Source organism: Drosophila santomea, chromosome 3L, assembly GCF_016746245.2.
Source record: "Drosophila santomea strain STO CAGO 1482 chromosome 3L, Prin_Dsan_1.1, whole genome shotgun sequence".
In the NCBI taxonomy this organism is placed as follows: domain Eukaryota; kingdom Metazoa; phylum Arthropoda; class Insecta; order Diptera; family Drosophilidae; genus Drosophila; species Drosophila santomea.
In genome coordinates this window covers 9035145-9055096 of record NC_053018.2, presented here as the reverse complement: position 1 = coordinate 9055096, position 19952 = coordinate 9035145, and the positions used below count along the sequence as shown (strand labels likewise).

At 41.7% G+C, this 19952-nt stretch overlaps 2 protein-coding genes across 2 annotated transcripts; one reads left to right on the top strand and one right to left on the bottom strand.

Moving 5' to 3' along the window:
- Nucleotides 1-3127: 3127 nt before the first annotated feature.
- LOC120448467 (protein lin-9) lies at nt 3128-5077 on the bottom strand. Its single transcript, XM_039630486.2, has 3 exons — nt 4915-5077; nt 4586-4855; nt 3128-4523 (listed from the first exon to the last, which is right to left on the bottom strand). Exons 1-3 carry the CDS (start codon nt 5013-5015, stop codon nt 3191-3193), a joined length of 1704 nt encoding a protein of 567 aa, XP_039486420.1. The 5' UTR covers nt 5016-5077; the 3' UTR covers nt 3128-3190.
- Nucleotides 5078-14616: 9539 nt separating this feature from the next.
- LOC120450161 (coiled-coil domain-containing protein R3HCC1L) lies at nt 14617-19890 on the top strand. Its single transcript, XM_039633005.2, has 10 exons — nt 14617-14774; nt 15911-16081; nt 16140-16312; nt 17259-17439; nt 17593-18019; nt 18194-18370; nt 18429-18719; nt 18786-18975; nt 19040-19279; nt 19392-19890. Exons 3-10 carry the CDS (start codon nt 16279-16281, stop codon nt 19439-19441), a joined length of 1590 nt encoding a protein of 529 aa, XP_039488939.1. The 5' UTR covers nt 14617-14774; nt 15911-16081; nt 16140-16278; the 3' UTR covers nt 19442-19890.
- Nucleotides 19891-19952: the final 62 nt, after the last annotated feature.

The window sequence follows — 19952 nt, the reverse complement described above, 5'->3', positions numbered from 1 at the left end:
TTGCAGTGGGCTTGCCATGATGCCTTCTAATTGCTCTCGGTTTTTGTACATCTGTGAAAGGCTGGCTCTGTCAATATGCAATGCACATCATGTGGGCGGCAAGGCTCAGGTCACAGTTTGTCCATAGAAAATCGAAAAATGATCTAGATATGGAATGGTATGCCTCGCTATGCTCGTATTTCGATATCCAATCGAATGGCATTCAAATTTATTTTTTGACCATTTTTGAATAAATTTATAAAATTGAAAAAAAATTTGTTTTCCCAAAGTTTGAAAATTTTCCAATGGGGATAGTTGGTTTAGCTAATTGGCTGTAAAAAAAATTATTTGTCTAAGCGTATGATACATTTTGGCCAAGTTATGACGATGAACGGTTCCATGGCGGATTGAAGCAAAGTGATGATGATGATAATTATTTTGCCGTATCGATTCACGGCTCAACGCTCAAAATAAATAGTATCGCATATTTCAGGCATAATTAAAGCCGTGGAGCCCGCCACACGCGACGTCAATCATTGTAATTTATAACGTAAGCAGAAGCGTAAGCAAACTTAAGCCATTATTTCCGCTTTACGGAATACAAGCCGCAGGCTGTGCTATTGTTTTTGCCATCGCTTTTCCCTTAGTTTTTCCGCTGTTTACTGTTACTTGGACTGTTGTGTTTATTCCCGCTCTCATTTCGTTTTTGCTGCACATTTGCATTTTGTTTCCCGCTGACCTCAGTTTTCCGACTGCCGCCGCAAACTGCCGTCCATTTCATAAATCATTTGTCGCACACACATCTGCACATCTACACTCAGATAAAAATAGAAAATTGAAATAAAATATTCTTCTGTTGGTTTCCCTTCAAAATTTAATTTAATTTTTTTATTTCAGCAAACAAAATATTATTCATTTTGGCTAAATTGCGTTTAGTGTTGTATTATTATTTGGTATTCAATTTCAATTTCAAGTGGAGTTTCAGATTGCCGAGCACTGATTTACGGCACTCGACCGAAACTTACACATGCGCTTACATCTCCCAAGAGAAAGGAATATTAATTTTATATTTATTATGTAACCGACAGCAATTGCCAACCATCAATATCAAATTAACCAATTGCGCAACCAAGCCATTAAGCTGATTAAAATCAGCGCGCCCAAAAAAGTATGCTACACAAATGGTTTTCTTTAAGTTAAACATTAAATATGCACTTGGTTCATACTCACGTAAAGCAGATGTGTATATTGAGCATTTGGGATGCCATTTAAAAGGTCTTTGCGTAATATCTAATGAAAAGCTATAAACTGTAACATGATAAATATTAAATTATATATATCATTACGTTCATGTACTGATACAAAAACATTTTACTTTGAAATACCATTTTACTTTTAAAATGTAGCTGTATTAGTTAACGTGTAGCCCCGCCGAGCGATTCTCATTGCGATAAATGATAAGCGCATGGCAACAAATAACAGTCGGGCCAAGAAGTGTGAGTCCTGCCAACGTGCCACGCCCACTTCCACTTCCGCCCAAGGGCTTTCTATTGCAATTGCTGACCCAAATTTTAGGCTTGGTATGACTTAAGCAATGCCAAAGGCCAGCCACGGATAACAATTTAATAAAGCAAATTGAGCGGCTTGTGGCGAAAGTTTTCTTCGTATTTGGATTAATCCAACCCACATCCGCGTCCACATCCGCACCAGGCCTGCAGAGTCGTTAATCAATTAGGTTGCCGGTCTCAAGCGATTGCTTTGCTGGCATGTGAATGTGCGATTATATATGTGTTGCCACTTAAGCTGTTATGTATTGATTCAATTCCATATAAACGATGCCCCGCCACGCGCAAATATAATTAATGATCAAGTGTCAACGGAACAAAAAACTTTACTCATCTCGAATGCATTATGTAAGGCGGTGTATTGAATTACATTTAGCACTCGTGGCCAACTTTCGCTACTCGAGTTGGTCCACGCGGCCACTTGACCGTATAAACTTGGACTGCCCACATTTATTTGCTGCCATTTGTTACGTTTGTTTATCCTGGCGGCTCTTGGCGGATCCTTGATGTCAAACTACCACGTCTGCTGATTTTTTCAGCGGTCTTCTTTAAGTTTGCCTGGATATTGAAACGTTCAAAATGGAGACATCGAGTTCATTAATCAAGTTAATGTCTAAATACATATTTCATTACGCACATATGTACTGCAGGGCACTGATAAAAATATTACAAACTTGTTGAACAAAAAACTATGTGTTAAGTGATGTTTCTGATTAAAAATACACATACACATATAAAAAGTGCCCCCATTTAATTGTAATAGCACCCACAACTAAAGCATTTACCACATTTGTATCACATAGTGCAAAAAAGGCTGCACCTTTTAAATTTATAGCCCCTGCAGCTTCAACGCATTATAAATATTTACGAGCCGTCCGCTCGGGTGGATTCCATGGAGGATACGCACATCTTGCTCGATGACGACACATCCGGGGGCCAAATGGCCGGAGTCCATTCCCGCAGGACACACGCCATCAGCTCCTCTGCCGATTGTTTCTCTTTCCCGGGGGACAGAGCGACGCAGTGCAGCCAGAGGCATATTAATGATGTCTTTATGGCGGCCACATGGGCGTTGGAAAATGCCTTGGCGGTACTGGCTTACCCACACAATTTACGAGCGTAGTGCATCCATCTGGTAATTAAAAAATAGAAAACACTTTACTCGTAAATGCTGATCTATGTGGTTGCAACATTGCTGCACGAAATTTGGGCTCAAATGGGGTTTCTTAGAACTTTCAGTACTCTTAAATCATCAAACGAAACAGCTAACAAGCCCATTTTAACACATTTGAAGCGCCTTTAGAAAAAGCATTCCCCAGATTATCCTTTTTTTTAGTGCCCTCTCAAAGTTTTCGTTCCCATACGCATTACTTATTTGGTTGCCAATCTGTCAACTATTTTACGGCTGATTTCCTGTGGAACGTGCTTCTGAAAACTAGAAATAAATCCCAGAGCCACGTGCCCTCCCCTCGAATACCCATCCACGTAGATACCAAAGAAGCTCTAGAAGGTTGCAGCTTCTGGGAACTTTGTTAAGCTCCGCTGGTGGAGCTAACTCCTAGTGCACATGACACTCCTCCTAATTGAGCCATAAATAAGAGGGAGGCTTTATTTCCGCATTCCAAAGGTACAGAAGTAAACGCTGTTTAGCAGGAAGAATCCGCTTGGGCCTCGACCACAAAGTTGTAGATGCCATCCTCCGTTTGCATTGGAGACTGTTGGGTGATGTTGAAGCGGTCCGTTTTTTGCACGTCATTGAATATTTTAGCCACCTGCTGACGCAGTGGCATCAGGTCATCCAGGGCCTCCTTGAATTGGCGGCCCAGCGATGGCTGGATATTGTCCACCATATGGGCAATAAGATCCTCGATAATCGTCTCCATATCGGAGCTATTCTCGCGGCCCAGCTTGCCATTGAGATACAGTATGGTGTGCAGGTTGCAGACGAACTCCCGCGTCTGATCCGATTCAATCTTCAGGAATTTCTCATCTCCGGCCGCCTTGAGATCCTGTTCCGCCTGCTTGCGGCACTTCTGATATACTTCGCTGGCGGGACGACCGCGCTTGGCCTCCTGCTCCTCCTCCAGCTTTCGGTACTCGGTCAGGTGGTCATGCAGGATGCGCAGTGGCTCCAGGATATCGGTGTTCAACCGGTGCAGCGTTATCATGCTGGCAGCATAGCGACGCTGCAGATTCTCGCGCTGCGGAGTGATCTTGGCATCGCGACGACAACTTGAAAGACCCGTCTCCTTGCCAGTCTCGAAATCCTCATTCATTTGGGCCAGGTCCATGACGATTTTCTGCTTAACACCCTTTAAATTACTGACTTTCAGCACGGACTCCAGAAGTTCCTTGTTGTACCTCTTGTTTCCGAACTTCTCCCTTTTGGCGGCAGTCTCCGATATAATCGCCGTCGATTTGTGGTCGCGCATTAAAATGGACAGGGGAACAGTCGCGGTTTCCTGATTGGAATAGAGCCGTGAATCGGGCAGACTGAGCACCACGGCATTACCATTTCTAGCGAATCGAACCACGTAGGTGAAGTACTGCGGATCGTAGCCCATGACACTGCCATTGACGATGCCCTTGAGCGAATGTCCGTGCAGAAAGCCACTGACCTTGGCATCCGCCACCAGCGGCAGTGGAATTTGCTTGGGTATCTGGTCAATGTAGGGCATGTTCTCCTTGGAATGGAACTGATTCTGCTGCAACTGGCGGACAAGGCGCCGCTTGCACTCCAGTTCCTTGCGTTCCAGTTCGATGAAGGCGGGCGAAAATCGACGCGACTTTCCCATACTCCGGCGTATCAATTGCCATCCTCGGCGGGGCAAGCAGCGGGACTCCAGGAGCGGACAGTACTCCGCTATAAACCGCTTCATATCGTAGCCCATGCCCAGGGTGGGTTTGTCCAGGAAGGAGTCCATAAACTCACACCAAATCCAACGGTGCGAGCTGAGGTACTTCAGGAAGTTGTACAATCTAAAAGAGAATGAAAAGAGTACACTGTAAGGGATCTGAGGAATATTCTCAACTTTACGAACCTCTTGCCAAGTATAGAATCAGTTGGGTAAGGATCGCCCTGCTCCTTTTCCTTCTCTTCATCGTCCTCCGAGAAGTCTGCAGATATTTTGGAACCTTTTGAAAAGGCCGCTCTCCTTTTGGACGAAACCTTTGGTTTAATCTTCTCCTGGATCGCTGGCTTCTCAGAAATTCTGCTTCGCGCCCCAAAAGCAGGCAGTTTAATAAATAACTCATCATTTTCGCCTTCCGCCACCAGCTTTTTTGCTTTCTTCAACTGACGACGCGTCATTCTATGAAAGGTAGCACAGTTGTAGTTATAAATGTTCAAAGCTAATAAAGAAAGTATTACATTGTCGTAGATAGTAATCCAATATTTGCCAGGAACTCGTTTTCTTCGTAGTTTTCAGATGGGATTGTTAAATTATCGATAGATAGTGGTTCAACTGACATGCTGGTGGAATAGTCTACTAAGTTTTTCTTTAGTAATTTAAGCGAAGTATTGCTGATCCAATTTTTTTTTTTTTTTTGGAAGTCGATTATGTAGTTGACATTTGACATATGCATGGTCTACAAAACTGGGTTCCCGATACATACAAATTTTTTAAGGGTTGCCTGAATTATTATTAGGAAATTTATTAAATTTATTCTGATACATAACATTCAATCACTTTAGGTTTTACAAGCATTTCAATAAATGGTATCATAATGTCATAATACATTCGTATTATGTACATTGTTTTTCTCCCTTCTATAAAAATAGTTATTTAAATGATTTTTTTTTATTTGACTTGTTCAATTCATCGATTCGTTTTTTGTTACTGCCACTTGCCGTGGGTGTTGATTTTCCGAGTGAAATCTGTTGTATTGCATAACAGAACAAAAGCAGGGCGAAACTCAGTTTAGCCCAATATTAAACAAAGTTTCGCTGGACTGCAAGAATAGCCCCAGGGTCAATGGTAGATGGTATAAAGTTAATGGTAGACGGTCGATGGTGGTAATGGTCATCGGGGCGCGTAATTAATAAAGTTTTGCATACGATTGCTGCCGTGGCTAAAACGGCCGCCAGCGAACTTCGAATTACGCCAGTGGATTCCAACATTATTGGCTATGTACTTTTGGCCTAATTTCCATGTCTGTGATGTGGTAAGTACGCCTAAATTCGAGTGTGCACTTGAAGAAATTGTCATAGCAATTCGGATGGTATTTATTTGGAAACAACCTGAACACTGCAACACAAAGGGAAGCGCTTTTTTAAAAGCAAAATGTCACATTTCATTATTTGTAAATACTGGAAATTGACTGTAATCTCCATTCTAAATAACTATTAGTGCCATTTACTTAGGGATCTCAGTGTATGCCAATGGTTTTAGCCCGCAAACTTTCGACACGTGTTGCGGTCGTTTTCTGGGAAAAAGGAAATTGGATATCCAGATATACAGATATCCAGACTTAAAGGAACTTTAAGATTACTTCTGCCATCATGATATCGATTGCTTTCTGCACCTCACTCAATTTGCTGAGCACACAGAACTTCCGGAGAATCGCAAACCGAAGGAAGAGATAGCAATTTTAATTTGCATTCCTTTCGCCTCGAAGGAGCAGCGGGATGTCCTAATGCAGGACACCTGCAGCTTCAACTCACTTAATCAGCAGACAGACATGGATGATGCAGGTGGCTGGAGGGCAGCGGCGACATGCGCTTAAAATTAAAAATCCAGCTCTACAGTACAAGCTCTCCAGGATCAAACAACAAAACATTGACATTGAACTAATGAAAGCTGGAGGCGACACGTGCCACGCCCACCTACCAACCCCAGCGCCCACCCAGGAGACCTTAGCCAGCGAAATGGGCGTTGATACGTCGTGCCAACGGGTTACTCATGTGCACTACTCTATACGAGTATGTACATACATATACATATATGTATGCGTATTCTCATGCGGCTATATTGTTCCCTGTGTGGCGAATGTTGGCTTTTGGTCTGGCGACTTTCAGCCTGCGGGGCGTTTTTGCACTTACCCAAAAAATTGGCTTTTGTTCTGGCCAAATATGGAGAGCGTTTTAATAAAAAGCTTAACTCAGTGAACCTTAAAAAAAAGAGTTCAAAGAGCCAGCGGCAAATTGAATCAGAAGTCAGCTATAAAGGTGAAAACAAGTAAGCAACGATATTGTTAAATCCTAGCAGGGAGATTAATTTCCCACTTTAATTTTAAATAAACAAAATGCATATACCTATTATAATCGAGTGAAAATCGTCTTCAGTGTACGATAGTTTCGCAAGCTTGTCGAACTTAAATTCTTGAGCTGACAGCTTTAGCTTCTTGCCCATCTACACAACAGAATCTGTCGCAGCGTGCCCGCCTTATACTTATGGCACTTACTGTGCATTTACAGTTTATGACAGTTTGAGGACATTAAAATTGAAGCAGTTTGTATCAGCCAGGCCAGCTGCCAGTGGCCACATGGGGTGTAGCTGGCTTATCGCCACTCGCCACTTTCATGGCCATGGAGCGCATTAATTGATTCGAGAGTTTGGTCTTTAAAGCGGGATTTTAGAGCGGACATAACAAAGCCACTTGGGAGTCTGTGAAAGTCATTGACATTCTGGGCCAAGTCACGTATTGGCCGAAAAGAAAAACGCAGACTTTGCAAAAAGTAACAAAGCTTCTTTATATTTTTACCGTATCGTCACATATTTGTCGCATTAATTGAAAGCGCGAAAGCGAGAGTTGAACAAATTTTCCGTTTTTACTCGGTTTTTCATTTATGAAAAGTCAATTGACAAGGGGGCTGCTTTCGACCGTTATCATAAGGCCACAAAAAAGGGTAGAATTGGGCCCTTGAAAATGCCAATAATAATTATAAATATATGCGACTGCTACCCACATCAAAGTAAAACAGCATTTGAGCCCGGGGGGAAATGTAGAACAGCCCGCAATAAAAAGCCGAAAAACTGTGTAAATAAGAAAGTGAATACTATTGAAATATTACCTTGTTTTTGATGATGGAAATAAAAAAACAAACATTTATACATATATATGCCAAAGTGGGCTTAAGTTAAACGCTTTCTTAAAGAAACTTAAATTTCAGCTTAAAGCTTAGCTACTGGGATGACACATTCGGAAATCTCGTACGATTTTCCCCTCAAATGACAATGATGATTTCGTGCAGCGAATTTCCTCTGGTTTTCAATTTCAATTACTATCGCTTTTATTTCAATTCATGTTCAATTTTTCCAGTTATTTTACAACCATTGTCTGCGGCCAGGCGCCTTTGACTTGGACTCCAGCTCCTTCTGCTCCTTTTACTCCTCCTGCTGCTGCTGACATTGGCTTTTTATCGCAGATTTCTTTTGGTTCGCCGGCCCGTAAAATGCTCATGTGATTGCATTGTCTTCGTGATGCACAGGAAACAATGGTGATCCTTTTTAAAAGGCCAAATGATACTTTAAGTTAATTAGATCTCTTGAAAAATATGCAAACATATTACTGATGTGTAGCTTAAAAGTATGCTTACATTGTGGAAATGCTTTTTCTTTTTCTGATAAATATTGACAGTTTTATGATTTTTCTGCCGTGTACCATCGAAATGGCTGATTCAATTGGTGGATCTATTTGGTAGATTCCACGGAGACAACGCGACAGGCGGATGGACAATGCAGCAAATCCTCTTATCAAATTGTCATCGTCATTAAATCGCAATTAGCCAACACCACAGCGATGGCAGTAACAACAATCTGTCGAGGATTTGGGGCGCCTCGATTGCTGACGACAGCAACTGGAAAAACAGAACAGAACAGAAAACTTTTAAGCGGAAACACGCGCCTGGCCAGCTGAACTTTGCTGCTCGGCGCTGTCCTCTTCGGTGATTCTGAGACATCCTGCGATGTCCTGGCTGCCTTCGCTCTCCGAGTCAAACTCAAATTGACTTAAGCGCTTTTCGTCCACTTTCATTAGTGCAATAGGGGGAGGAGCTGATGGTTCAGGACTCAGAACTCAGAACTTAGAACTCAGGACTCAAGACTCTGGATATCAGGACCCAGTCATTGACACCGCCGTTGTTTCTCTTTCCATTTCAGTTTTTGCGTCCGCTCAACTTGGAGTAAATCAGCTTAGTGATTCCACCCGATTTTCGCCTGTCAACCGGATATCCAGATGACGGATGATGGCATCATGTTCCAACCGACTTTATTTTTGGACCAGCAAATGCGGTCAGAAAATTGGAGGTAAACCTAAAGTGGCTGCAACTTACATCACCAAATACTTCTAGAAATCGATCATAATTATTATGATATAATTTGTATGAACTAAATTATAATTTTACTTCTTAAAAGCTACTGGTTATGTCAACTTCCAAATAAGTTTAGTTTAAGGAATTCTTCAATTTTTAAGCTATTTTTGTGACCGCAACTGTAGTTGGGCACAGGCTACCGGATTTATGTCACGGAAGTTAAAAAAGACTCAGGCGCCCACCAAAATGGATTCCACTTCCCATTTGCATGCCCAAGAGGCTCTCATATCGTCGAGCTCCTGATTTTTAAGTGATGTGGGGTCTATTCCTGGCATTCCGCTGCCCTCGGCAGCTTGAAAACTTAAAGCCAATTCTACTTAAGTTTGCTGGGAAAGTGCACAACGGCCATAAGGCATTTGCCATGTTTTTCCAACCGACAAGAAAGCGCAACAATCGCCACCAAACCACACAGGGTGTATATAGCATATATACTCTTACTTACTTGGTGGGTGGTAAGAGGCAACGATTGTTGGTGAATTTTTGTGAGGCTTTCTCGCCGAGCATTTCCGTTGAATTATAAACATTTCTATTGCATCGCAATGCACAAGTGCTGAGCCAGTTGGCCAAAACGCTCGGCTTCTGCGATTTTGATTGCGGAATGTGCTCACATAGAGGCGGGAACGTGACGAACGGAATATTGGCCAATCTCTGGGATACCCGTTTTATTTCTGGGTGTCCAACTTCGCTGCAGAGCCAATTAAACAGAGTGCTTATATGGCTAAAACAGAGGAAACTCCCAAGCGAAATCCTTCCGCATGACTGGTTGTGTTTTTAATTAAAGATTTTAGTTTTTAAAAAGTTAAGCTTCCTAACTTCTTTTATGAACGTAATTTAATAATTAAGCCAAAATAAAAAACTGAGCATGTGATTAAATTAAACGCAAAATACAAAACATTGATTATACTCGTAGTTCTAATATATTTCTCCCAAAATAAAGCAATCAAGATAATTATCCACGTTCTTAGCCCAATTTGCATTATGTTCACCAACTTTTGCGCACTTTTCCCACTTATAATCGGCTTGCCATTTTCCACGACTTTTCAACTACTTGCGGATATAAAGTGTTTACTGCACACAACAGCGTTCGCAAAAGGATAAGTGGAAATTTTCACGCAAAGAACGTGACCATTTTCGTGTCTACAGTTTCTTTAGTTTCGTTTTTCCTGACGGTGGCTTAACATTCAAGTTGGTATTATTCCAAGTTCAGAACAACAACAAATTGTTTCAGAACTTTGCTAAAAAAAAACAGACTATTGTCGTGGAGCAGGAGCAAAACAAGTCAAACAGTGCGAAATACTAGGAAAAAGGCTACTCACTTTAAAATATATTTAAAGTTGTATACTTAAATCGATTATTTCCAGTCTAGTCATCATTTTTTAAAGTGCCTATGCCTTTGGTTCAACCTTTGGTTCATTGCAATAATGCCTGCTAAAGTCACACTGGTTTTTCTCAGTGCACTCGACACAGATGCGGCCAGCATCATCGTGTGCATTTGCCTTTGGTTTTTTGTTGCCTTGTTTTGGAGTTCGCCCAGCTGCACTTTGCAAATGTCAGGCAAAAGGACTTCGGCGTGGGCGGAAGGACGAAGCTCATGCGGCGCCACATGACATTTGGCAATGCATGCGAACGCGTCCTGCGGCTTCCCAAAGATTTGCCCCACTGGAGCAGCCATAAATTATGAGCGGCAGACGAGCTGATAAAAACGAGAGAGTTATTTGCGGAGGCGTCTTTGCGATCAGCTTATTGATTACTTTGCATAAAGTTCAAATTAATGAATCATAGGCCATGTTTACAAATGCTAGTAGTCGTAGGCCCGTGGCAAATCACATTTATCACTGCTAACGAGTTCCCATCGGAAACGATACGCATTTTAATTGCGTTGGACCCTTTAAAGTTTAAGTATTTCTTTCTAATGTGTTTGTACAGAGTTATGTCATTATTATTCATTGTCATTGATGGGCTGCTTTTATAACTACAGTAGAATCCGGTTATAGCGACTTTCCGGCCATTTTACGTCGTTATACCCCGAAGACGCACTGACAGAAAGGAGCAAAAAAAATTTTTTTTATTTTATGATTGCCATCTTCGTAATATGTTTTAACATAAAACAAATTAATTTTTTAATAAAACAAAAAATTTTAATAATTTAATTTAATAACATGGGTTTTTCATAAGAAAAAAGCAGGAGAAACTGGAAATATGGCGAAAACGACGATTGAAAATATCCGATTTTTTACAAAATAAATTTTTTTTCGATTTTTTGATAAAAAATAATCCGTTTTTTTTCGATAGCAGTAAAAATAGCTGTCCAAACGTGAAATGCCATACCTCGTTGAATTCGTAACAAAATTCCCTATCGATCCATGTACATACATTGTAATGCTAATTTTTGGCCATTTTTCGCAAATTTTGATGAGGGTACCCTTATCGAAAATGCGAAAATTTGTTAAATTTTTTTTTTTCGATAATCAAAAAAGTTGGGATAGACTTAGTTAGATATGTTAATTAGCAGCACAAAACAGTCTTTATTTTAGCTGTGTTGCCATTTTTGGCAAATTTATGGCAAAAACGCCGATTGAAAATACATATTTCCATTACATGGTCGTATAAACATTTTATTTCCAGAAATCCTTGAACTGGCCAAAATTGCCACATATGAATGTACGACTATTCTACAGGCCTCTTTAAGATTTAACACCTCTCGCAAGCAAGCGAAACAAATTCAACACATAACTCCACGTTTATTGTCGCACCCACATTTCCGTTTCATGCCCCTTAAATGTCGACCCTAGGCTTTAGCGTCGATTCCATGTTGCTCTTTATGTGGCACAATTTATCAGGCAGGACACAAAAAGGAGAAAGAAACACATTCCTCGGAACTGTAAAAACACAAATCGTTTGTGTGGAATGCAAAAATAATTTGCAAATCAAAGATTGATGCAGAAAATCGGAAAAACACAAAAGGAAAAACAAGTTCCAAGTGACGATGGTCGACCTACGAAAAAAACCCACCAAACATTGCGTATCCGCAACGTTGTCGTCGGCGTAGTCGAGAGTTGATGACATGACCAACAAATCGTAAATTCGATAAAAGGAAATTAGAAGGAAAGGCATCCGTGGCCAGAAAGGGAAAATGAAGAAGTGGATGGGATGGAAAAGGAGTAGCGCGGGATTTTCCAATCGATTGTCTTCGAGTGGAAATTTAATTCAGCTATGAATACGAAATTTTCCACAGCCATATGGAAATTGAAAACCAAATCTGTCGCATCGATATTGGCAAATTACGAGGCGTGTAAAGCCATAAGTTGATTATCTCAAGTGTGCTTATCCTGGCCTTCGATTAAGCTGAATCACGTAGCCCGAATTACTCAAGTTTATCAGTGAATTATGAAAGGAGTCTAGACTCTGCCCTCTGACTTGCATTTTAATTATGGTAATTTACTCTTGATTCTTCCGAATATAATTGGCCCAATCCCTTGACCATTAATTGAAATTGTTGAAATGTGCGAGTTATCTGAAATTATAATCTCCGCTGCCAACATTCCTGTCGATGGGCAATTAAAACTTTATTTATTGCAAAGCCATAAGAAAAATGCAGCCAACAATTTCGCAGTGGTCTTAAAAGACTTGGGCGGCAGCTTTTCAGCTGGCGGAAAATTCTCCGAGCCACAAGGGAGCCTCAAGATAATGGAAGTGGGAAAACAAACAGTGCGAAGGTAAAAGACTGATTTATTTTTCGCCCACCTTCTTTGATGTTTTTAATTCTTACTCAAAATATTTTGCGGCATAATCTTTAGAAACTGCGACCCAATTAATGAAGAATGAGGAAAAAAGCATAGATAAATACACAAAGTTGCCATGAAAAAAGTTTAAATGAAAAGGAAGCGTTTAATGTGGGTTAATTAGTCGTTACATTAACTATGCAGCGAATCTTTAGTTCGGAAATGGATAATTTTTCAAAGAACACTTTTATTGCTAACCCTAACACTCGAGGGCACTCAGCGGGACTCGAATGTAATTAAAAGCAGATGATGTTGTAATCATAAACGAGTGGAAAACTATTTTATTAAACCAGCCAAACAGATTGCGTCCCCAAAAGATAAAAATCAAATTCACAACGACCTTCTATTCGCTTTAAGATCGTAAAAATTTACAGCTTTGGTAATTGCAAAATAGTTTGGCATAACATGGGCAATGTTGTATAGGCACAGGATAGAAATATGTGCAAATATTGCCGATGGCAAACACCTACACCAGATACCCAGTCGAAAAACACCTATCCATAAAAGATGCCGGCCAGATTTTATTGAGGCATTATCAGGCGAAATAAACGGGGACAATTTGCCGAAAATTGGGGACTGGGCCCAAGAGTTGGTTTTATGAATGCCATTTTGACAGGAGACGACAGCAGAAGGCGTTACAAATTGCCGGGCGGGGCGTGGCTGTGGGCAATGGGCATAGTTTTTGGCCAACCTTCAGACCAGTAATGAATGGCAGTGTATGAGCGATAACCAAGCACTCGGAGAAAAGTGACCTGTAGGTTTACTAAAATCCTGAAATTATATTTCCTACAGAATCAGCAGTTAGAATTCCAATCACTTAAATGAATAATGGTTTAAGCTTAAGCCAAGTACTAACATTAATACTTTTCACCATTTCTCATATCTAAAATCAATTTATAATTATACTTATAAGGTCAAATTTCGTTTTTCTAGTTATTTTCTAAGTGTTTCCCCGGTGGCTTTCGAATCGACTTTTATGGCTCATAACCCACTGCACTGAAATCGGTGAATGGCGGCGAATTTGTGCTTCCCGATTTATCATCTGCAAGGACGCAACTTTATTTGCCTCCGTTGACGTTGGCCGCCCAATTAATTGGGCAATAAAATGCAAAAACCAAAACAAATTAAATGATGGTAAAAAGTTGGCACTGCCAAAATATTTGCCGTGGTTAAACCCACTGTCTGGTGACACTTCCATTCGCAGAGAGCATCGCCGAAATGGAAAGAAATTCATAAATAAACATTTGCCCGGTGCAAATAGCGACTTTTTTGAACGGAGCCATTAGAAAGTGGCGCTTGGCGTTTGGTGGAGGGGGTGGGGAGTGTTGCAAGTGGGTGGTTTTTGGGCACCTGGGTGGCGTGGGAGGTGGCGTGGCGATAGCTTTTGACAGCCGGGAAAGCGGATATGGAGTGAACGACAGGTTTTCCCCCAACTCTTCCGCTTGGACGTTCGTGTTTATGCAAAATTTAATTTGAAGCTCTTACTCATATATTAGCAGCGAAAAATGCTGCAGTGTTTTGTAGAAAAAAACGGAGCCACAAAGTCCGTGAAATTAAATACTTTACCTACTGTTAGCAGTCACTTGATGGACTAAGTAAGAACTTATTCTCACGCATTAGCAATGTTTTAAAAAATAAAATGCCCAACTAAAATAATAAACAAAAGCATTGTTAGAAAATCTTTTTTTTTATTAAAAGCTAATATTTTAAAGTCAATGATGGAAAAAAAATTGCCCCTAAGTTGTTATATTATTTCAGCTTAAAAAGTATTTTTACATATAAAGACGTTAACGTTTTTACATCTTTACTTATTTTACATTGTTAACTAAATGTAAAATGACAGATGTTATCGATTACTTAGGAAATTCAAATGTTTAAGCTTAGCGCGGTAAATCGGTATTTTTTAGGCAGTTCGTGTTCCGCCAAAAACATATGGGCTTCACATCGGTTCACCGTCTGGTTACACTGAAAGTTCTAACTGTGCTTGTGTGCGTGCGACGTCGGTTTTTTCGTCGTCGCGACTTTTTTAAATAAACTGGAGGCATTCGCAAATAATTTAAGCCTAATTGATCAGGAATTTGTGCATAATGTCGGTTGTGATATCGAGCTCTTTGTGAAAAAGCGCTTGAATAGTGGGTAAGAATACAATTGCATCAAAAAGAATGAACGTATTAGAACTTTTTGCCACGAGAATATCAAGTGCGTAGGTGTGTTTGTGTGTGCGTTAGCTTGTGCATGTGTGTGTGTGTGTGTCTGTTGTGGCTTTGAATATGCGAGTGAGGGAGTAGGAAGTAGTCCCCCTTCATTGCTCCAAAAACAACAAATACGGGGAATAAGAAGGAGAGAGAGAGATAGAGAATAACTTGTAACAAAGTACCGTTACAACAATGTTAATACGGAAATGTGCAACTGAAAAACAAAAACAACAACAGCAACGAGAAGTAGTACGAGTTTTGTGGGCCTTTCGTGCAGATACTACCAGTTTTTCCCCTCCTCCCCCCTGTTTTCTGCACAATTTCGAGTTTTCCCAGCTGCGCCACAGCAACAACAACCACAACAACGAGAGCAAATGCGATTTTTCCGCATTGCAGTTGCGCCAACTAACACCGATATTTTTTTGGGGCTTCGTGCATTTGCGCTCTTCTTGCATTCAGCCCGCGTTTAATAAACAATTAAGCGTCGAGCAATAAACAACACCGCAAGCCGCGCATAGAAACTTTAGCTTTTTCAAAATATTACACCATCCGCTTATATAATATAGTTTACAAGTCGTGCTTTGCCTTTCCGTTTTGTTTTGCTTGTTCGTCTTCTTCTTGAGGTCGTTTCTTCTGCTTCCTCTTCTACGTGAGAATTCCCAACAACCTGTTAGAAGATTCGGTCCCATTGGGCGCTTTTCTAGTTGCGTTTATGCGGGGCTGTAATCCAGATCAATGTTACTTTAATTAAGCATACGAAATAATAAATTAAGATTTAAGTGTAAAAGGTGAAAAGGGATTTGAAATCAATCAGGATAATAAATGTTTTTTGTATACATTCTGGTAGTAAACAAGTTTACCTTTAAGAAGGTGCTAAGCAATTCGTAAGAGAATATGATTCATTTTTATCGTAACTGCCTACTATCTACACGCAACTGTGTTTGAAGTTCTGTTTTGCTTGGTCTTATCTTGAATTCGCCCAATTAACGTTAATGGAATTCCCGCATAAACGCACACAGTCAGAGAATTAATGTTGATCGATGGTTTATTCACCTTCTTGGTCGCTTTCTTTCGCAGCGTTCTGCTCTTTCCACCTGTGGGCAACTACCGCCGTTATCTCATCCACCAAACATGTGAGACATACCGCCAGCAGTACGATCTGTTCACCTTCTCAGTGGGCCAAGGGGCGCAGCGCCGCACCGTCCTCTGCTTTCGCAACCAGCTTCTGGATCCCAGCGGCTTTGAGAAGTGAGCAACACATATGGTAGATTATCAATAGTTTTAGTAACTAATGCACAATTAACAGTCGCAAGCAGCAGCAGCAGAGGGAGAAGGATAGAGAGCGGGAGGCAGCGAGGAGCTGGCGGAGCAACAACAATTCGCACTATCACACGAACGGCAGAAGCAGCAGCGCCAGCAGAAGAAACGCCACGGAGCTCTGTAAGATGGGCGTTAAGAAGCATATCAGCGAAACTCCATGTGAGTAGGTGGGCCATAGTGAGATGGCCATATAAACAAAGGCAATACTCTGTTGTTTAATGATTTATATTTTGGCGTGAAGCGTTGCGGCTCTTCATTTAGCAAGCAGCCATAAATTTAAGTGTTTGCAAATACGCAAAAAGACGCCAAAGAAAGAAATCAAAAATGTTAATTAAAACCAGGGATCGCGACGAATATGAAAATACCCAGTAATACTTAAAATTAAGTCACATATGTATGTAATTTGCCCAAGATGTTAAATGTTTCTGGTCTATTAATTTAAGATCTACATACTTGATTGAACATTGAAAAGTTTTAATAGATACCCTGCAAATTGGCGCATTAATGAGCTTTCCAATCAGAAGTAATGGCTGATTTCCAGCCAAGTGTATAGATAACACGTATATTAACCAAAAATAACCAGATGTGCCAGCTGAGCGACGCCGACAGCGACGTCGGCAGCGCCGTGGCCGTTCATTCAAGGTCGCCCTCTTTCTCGAGCGGATTTTTTGGTGATGTTGCATCACAGCTCACCTCACTTGGCTTCACGCAGGTAGACGCTCAGCTGGTCGACCGCTGCGCACGCTCACTAGCTCTGGACCGCCCCCACAGCCCCCCTTGCGCCCGGGGATCCACCTGCCAAGTTCGTGTTGACATTCACGAAAATCGAGCATAGAGCGGATCGTGAAAAATTGGGTCGACATAAGTGAATTTTGTTTTTAATTTATTTTATGCCGAATCCGTTGCTTCACCTTAGTCTCTATTTTATTGTTTTGGTTTGTTTTTTGTGCATTTGCCAATTATTGTAGCTAATCGTCTGCCTGCCTCTCTCATTTGGCGATCTATCTGCTTTTCTATACATGAGAAGTATCTTAAACAGATGGTATCTCACGTCTCTTTCTTAAAGTATCTAATGAATGGCATTTTCTGTATCTGTATCTTGCAGTAAGCAAATCGAACTCGGTGGATTTATACAGGCCGCCAGCACTGAGGAACAACAATAGCAATAACAACAACAGCAGCAGCGAGGAAGGAGCTGCAGCAAACGAATCTATAACAACTCCATTAGCTGCAGGAACAGCAACCCCTGCATCTACGAGTCCTACCTCCAAAGAATCCCCGAACAGGTAGGAATAGATCAGGAATCAGGAATAGATCATAAACTGTATATATACCTCTGACGAAGGTGATTCGTTAATATTCTGTCGTGAGCTAATCGGTTACCTCTTTTCTTTCGCCGCCATTTATTGTTACCTCTGTTTTGATCCGCTCCTTCGCAGAGAGCAGCACGCGGACGCCTCAGCAGCAGCAGCGACCCGACGTGAACGTCGTCCCGATCGAGCGGTTTATGTGCCAAGGGCACGTCGCAGTCAAACTACACCACCGACTACAACAACAACGGCGGCAGCGACAGCGGTTGCAACAACACCACCAGCAGCAACAGCAGCCATTACAACAGCGCCGGAATCGCCGCCAGTTGCAGATACACAACCGAGCAAAGCGGACGACGCCAACGGTCAGCCGCCGTCCAAATCGAAGAAAACCAAATCGCATCGGGAGCGCAGAGAACGCGGAAAGAAATCAACAGCTCTATCTGCTCCAACAACGGCCGATAACGCCACTGTGCTCGTTATATCAACATCTGAGAACGATACTCAATCCAACGAAGAAGGCCGACCGGCAAAGCCAGCGGACTGTGATAAGGAGGTGGGTGTACGCAAACGGGACGAGAATTAATCTAAGTGTCACTAACACCTTACGAGTTAGTTCTTGAGCGTGGTGAAAGTGTAGAGCAGTTAGCAATTTGTGAATGGAAAGCCTTCGAAGTGATACTCTATTTTCAACTTATATTAACGCTGACCTTGCCTTTCTAATGCACAGATCATGAGCGGCGCCCAGCGTACAAAGCCAGGCAATGGCAACAAATCAGCCAGCAATGGCAAAAACCAGCCATCGCCTCCACTGCGCATCGAGGATGTGGTGGCGGCCACAAGCACCAATGGCGAGGAGCCAGCCAAATGTGATAACGATGTGCGCGAGTTGCAGCGAGCCTCTAAGGTAAGTGATGCCACAATAAATGCCGGAAAGGATTTAACTTACTTTCAAACGATTGCAGGAAATCAATCGTAGCAATCGCCGCATCATGAAACAAACCTTTAACTCAGATGTGCTGGAGATTCCGGAGAAAATAGAGACATCGGCCACTAAGGCCATCCCATCCCCGCAAGCATCAGCCACAGTGAAACCACCTGCAGATAGCACCACCGAAGACGACGACGAGGAGGACGAGGACGACTGGGAGAAAATGTTTGACGAGAGCGGCGACTGTCTGGATCCCAAGGTACTCCAGGAACTGAGTGAATCTGTGGGAAAGTGCAAAATAGAGCTGCCCAAAATGGACTATACGGTGAGTAGATAATAACTTTTAAACTAGCATCATAACAGCAAACACTGTATTCTGCAATCCACACAGGTCTTTCACATTAAACAGCAACTGCTCAACGAAGAGGAGTTTCCTCACGTTCTGGAGGTGTCCAATTTCCCCGTTGAGTTCAAAACTCCCGACCTGCTCATGCTTTTCGCCCAGTACAGGGGCAGTGGCTTCGACATCAAGTGGGTGGACGATACCCATGCCCTGGCTGTGTTTAGCAGTTCCCGTATTGGTGAGTGGCTATTCAATTCAACCGGAGATTGGTTTTGTAATGAAAATGAACGTCTCTTGCACAGCTGCTGAAGTGCTGACGATGGGGCATCCGTTTGTCAAGTTGAAGCCACTTGCAGAGGCCACTCTGGAGTCACGACTGAAGGCAAAGAAGGCCGGTGCGGTATCGCTGCAGCCGTATCGCCAGCGTCCGGAAACCTGCACGGCCTTGGCCCGGCGACTGGTATCGGGTGCACTGGGAGTCAAACTGCCCACGGCGCCGCAAGAACGGGAGAACGAGAGACGGGTGCTACGTGAAGCCAAAGGTGAGTGCGAGATCTGTTATTAAACTGGGTCAAGGACATTCTTGATTTGTAACCAGTGTGCGGTGGCTTCCCTTGGTCTTATATTAATCTGATGCCTTATCTTCATATTCAGAACGCAAACTGTTAGCTGCCAAACAGCGGGACGAAATCTGGGAGAGCTAGGCCCGGAAGAAGGCCAGGTGCATTTTTCTCACCCCATCTGCAATAAGTGCTGTAGCAATCACAACATGAAGATCAAACAAAAACAACAACTACAAACACTACCATTAACTCCCACAAAAAAAATTCTCAATCAAAGCTAACAAAGTAGATGAGTAATTCGCATGCTAAGCAATGTAATTTTAATGTTCGCTTTTTGTGAAATTAACACAGACTTTTTGCTCAATTTGTTGTAGTTTTTAGAGGATGCATAATACGGATGCAATGCATATTATATCATCTAGACCGTAAGAGAGAAATATCTATATTTATTGGTCGTAGCAATTAAACATGCAGAGAGACATATGTACGTGTTGTTTTAACTCCAGCCGTAAACCTTAATTTTTAAGCGCGAGCAATTTATATATTGATATATATATTTTAATAAAGTTTATAGCGTAAGTAAAAGTTAATCGACAAAGTGGTGTTTTTATTGAAAATGGGATGGAACATATTTTTAGGTACAACTTTTTAC

What these genes read in the sequence shown, in the direction of transcription:
- LOC120450161 (XM_039633005.2), top strand. Translation starts at nt 16,279, where the DNA reads ATGGGCGTTAAGAAGCATATCAGCGAAACTCCAT. An exon ending in TCCAAAGAATCCCCGAACAG is followed by an intron (nt 17,440 to 17,592) that starts GTAGGAATAGAT and finishes GCTCCTTCGCAG; the next exon opens with AGAGCAGCACGCGGACGCCT. An exon ending in GGTGCTACGTGAAGCCAAAG is followed by an intron (nt 19,280 to 19,391) that starts GTGAGTGCGAGA and finishes CTTCATATTCAG; the next exon opens with AACGCAAACTGTTAGCTGCC.
- LOC120448467 (XM_039630486.2), bottom strand. Translation starts at nt 5,015, where the DNA reads ATGTCAGTTGAACCACTATCTATCGATAATTTAACAATCCCATCTGAA. An exon ending in GGATTACTATCTACGACAAT is followed by an intron (nt 4,856 to 4,914) that starts GTAATACTTTCT and finishes TACCTTTCATAG; the next exon opens with AATGACGCGTCGTCAGTTGA. An exon ending in GATTCTATACTTGGCAAGAG is followed by an intron (nt 4,524 to 4,585) that starts GTTCGTAAAGTT and finishes ATTCTCTTTTAG; the next exon opens with ATTGTACAACTTCCTGAAGT.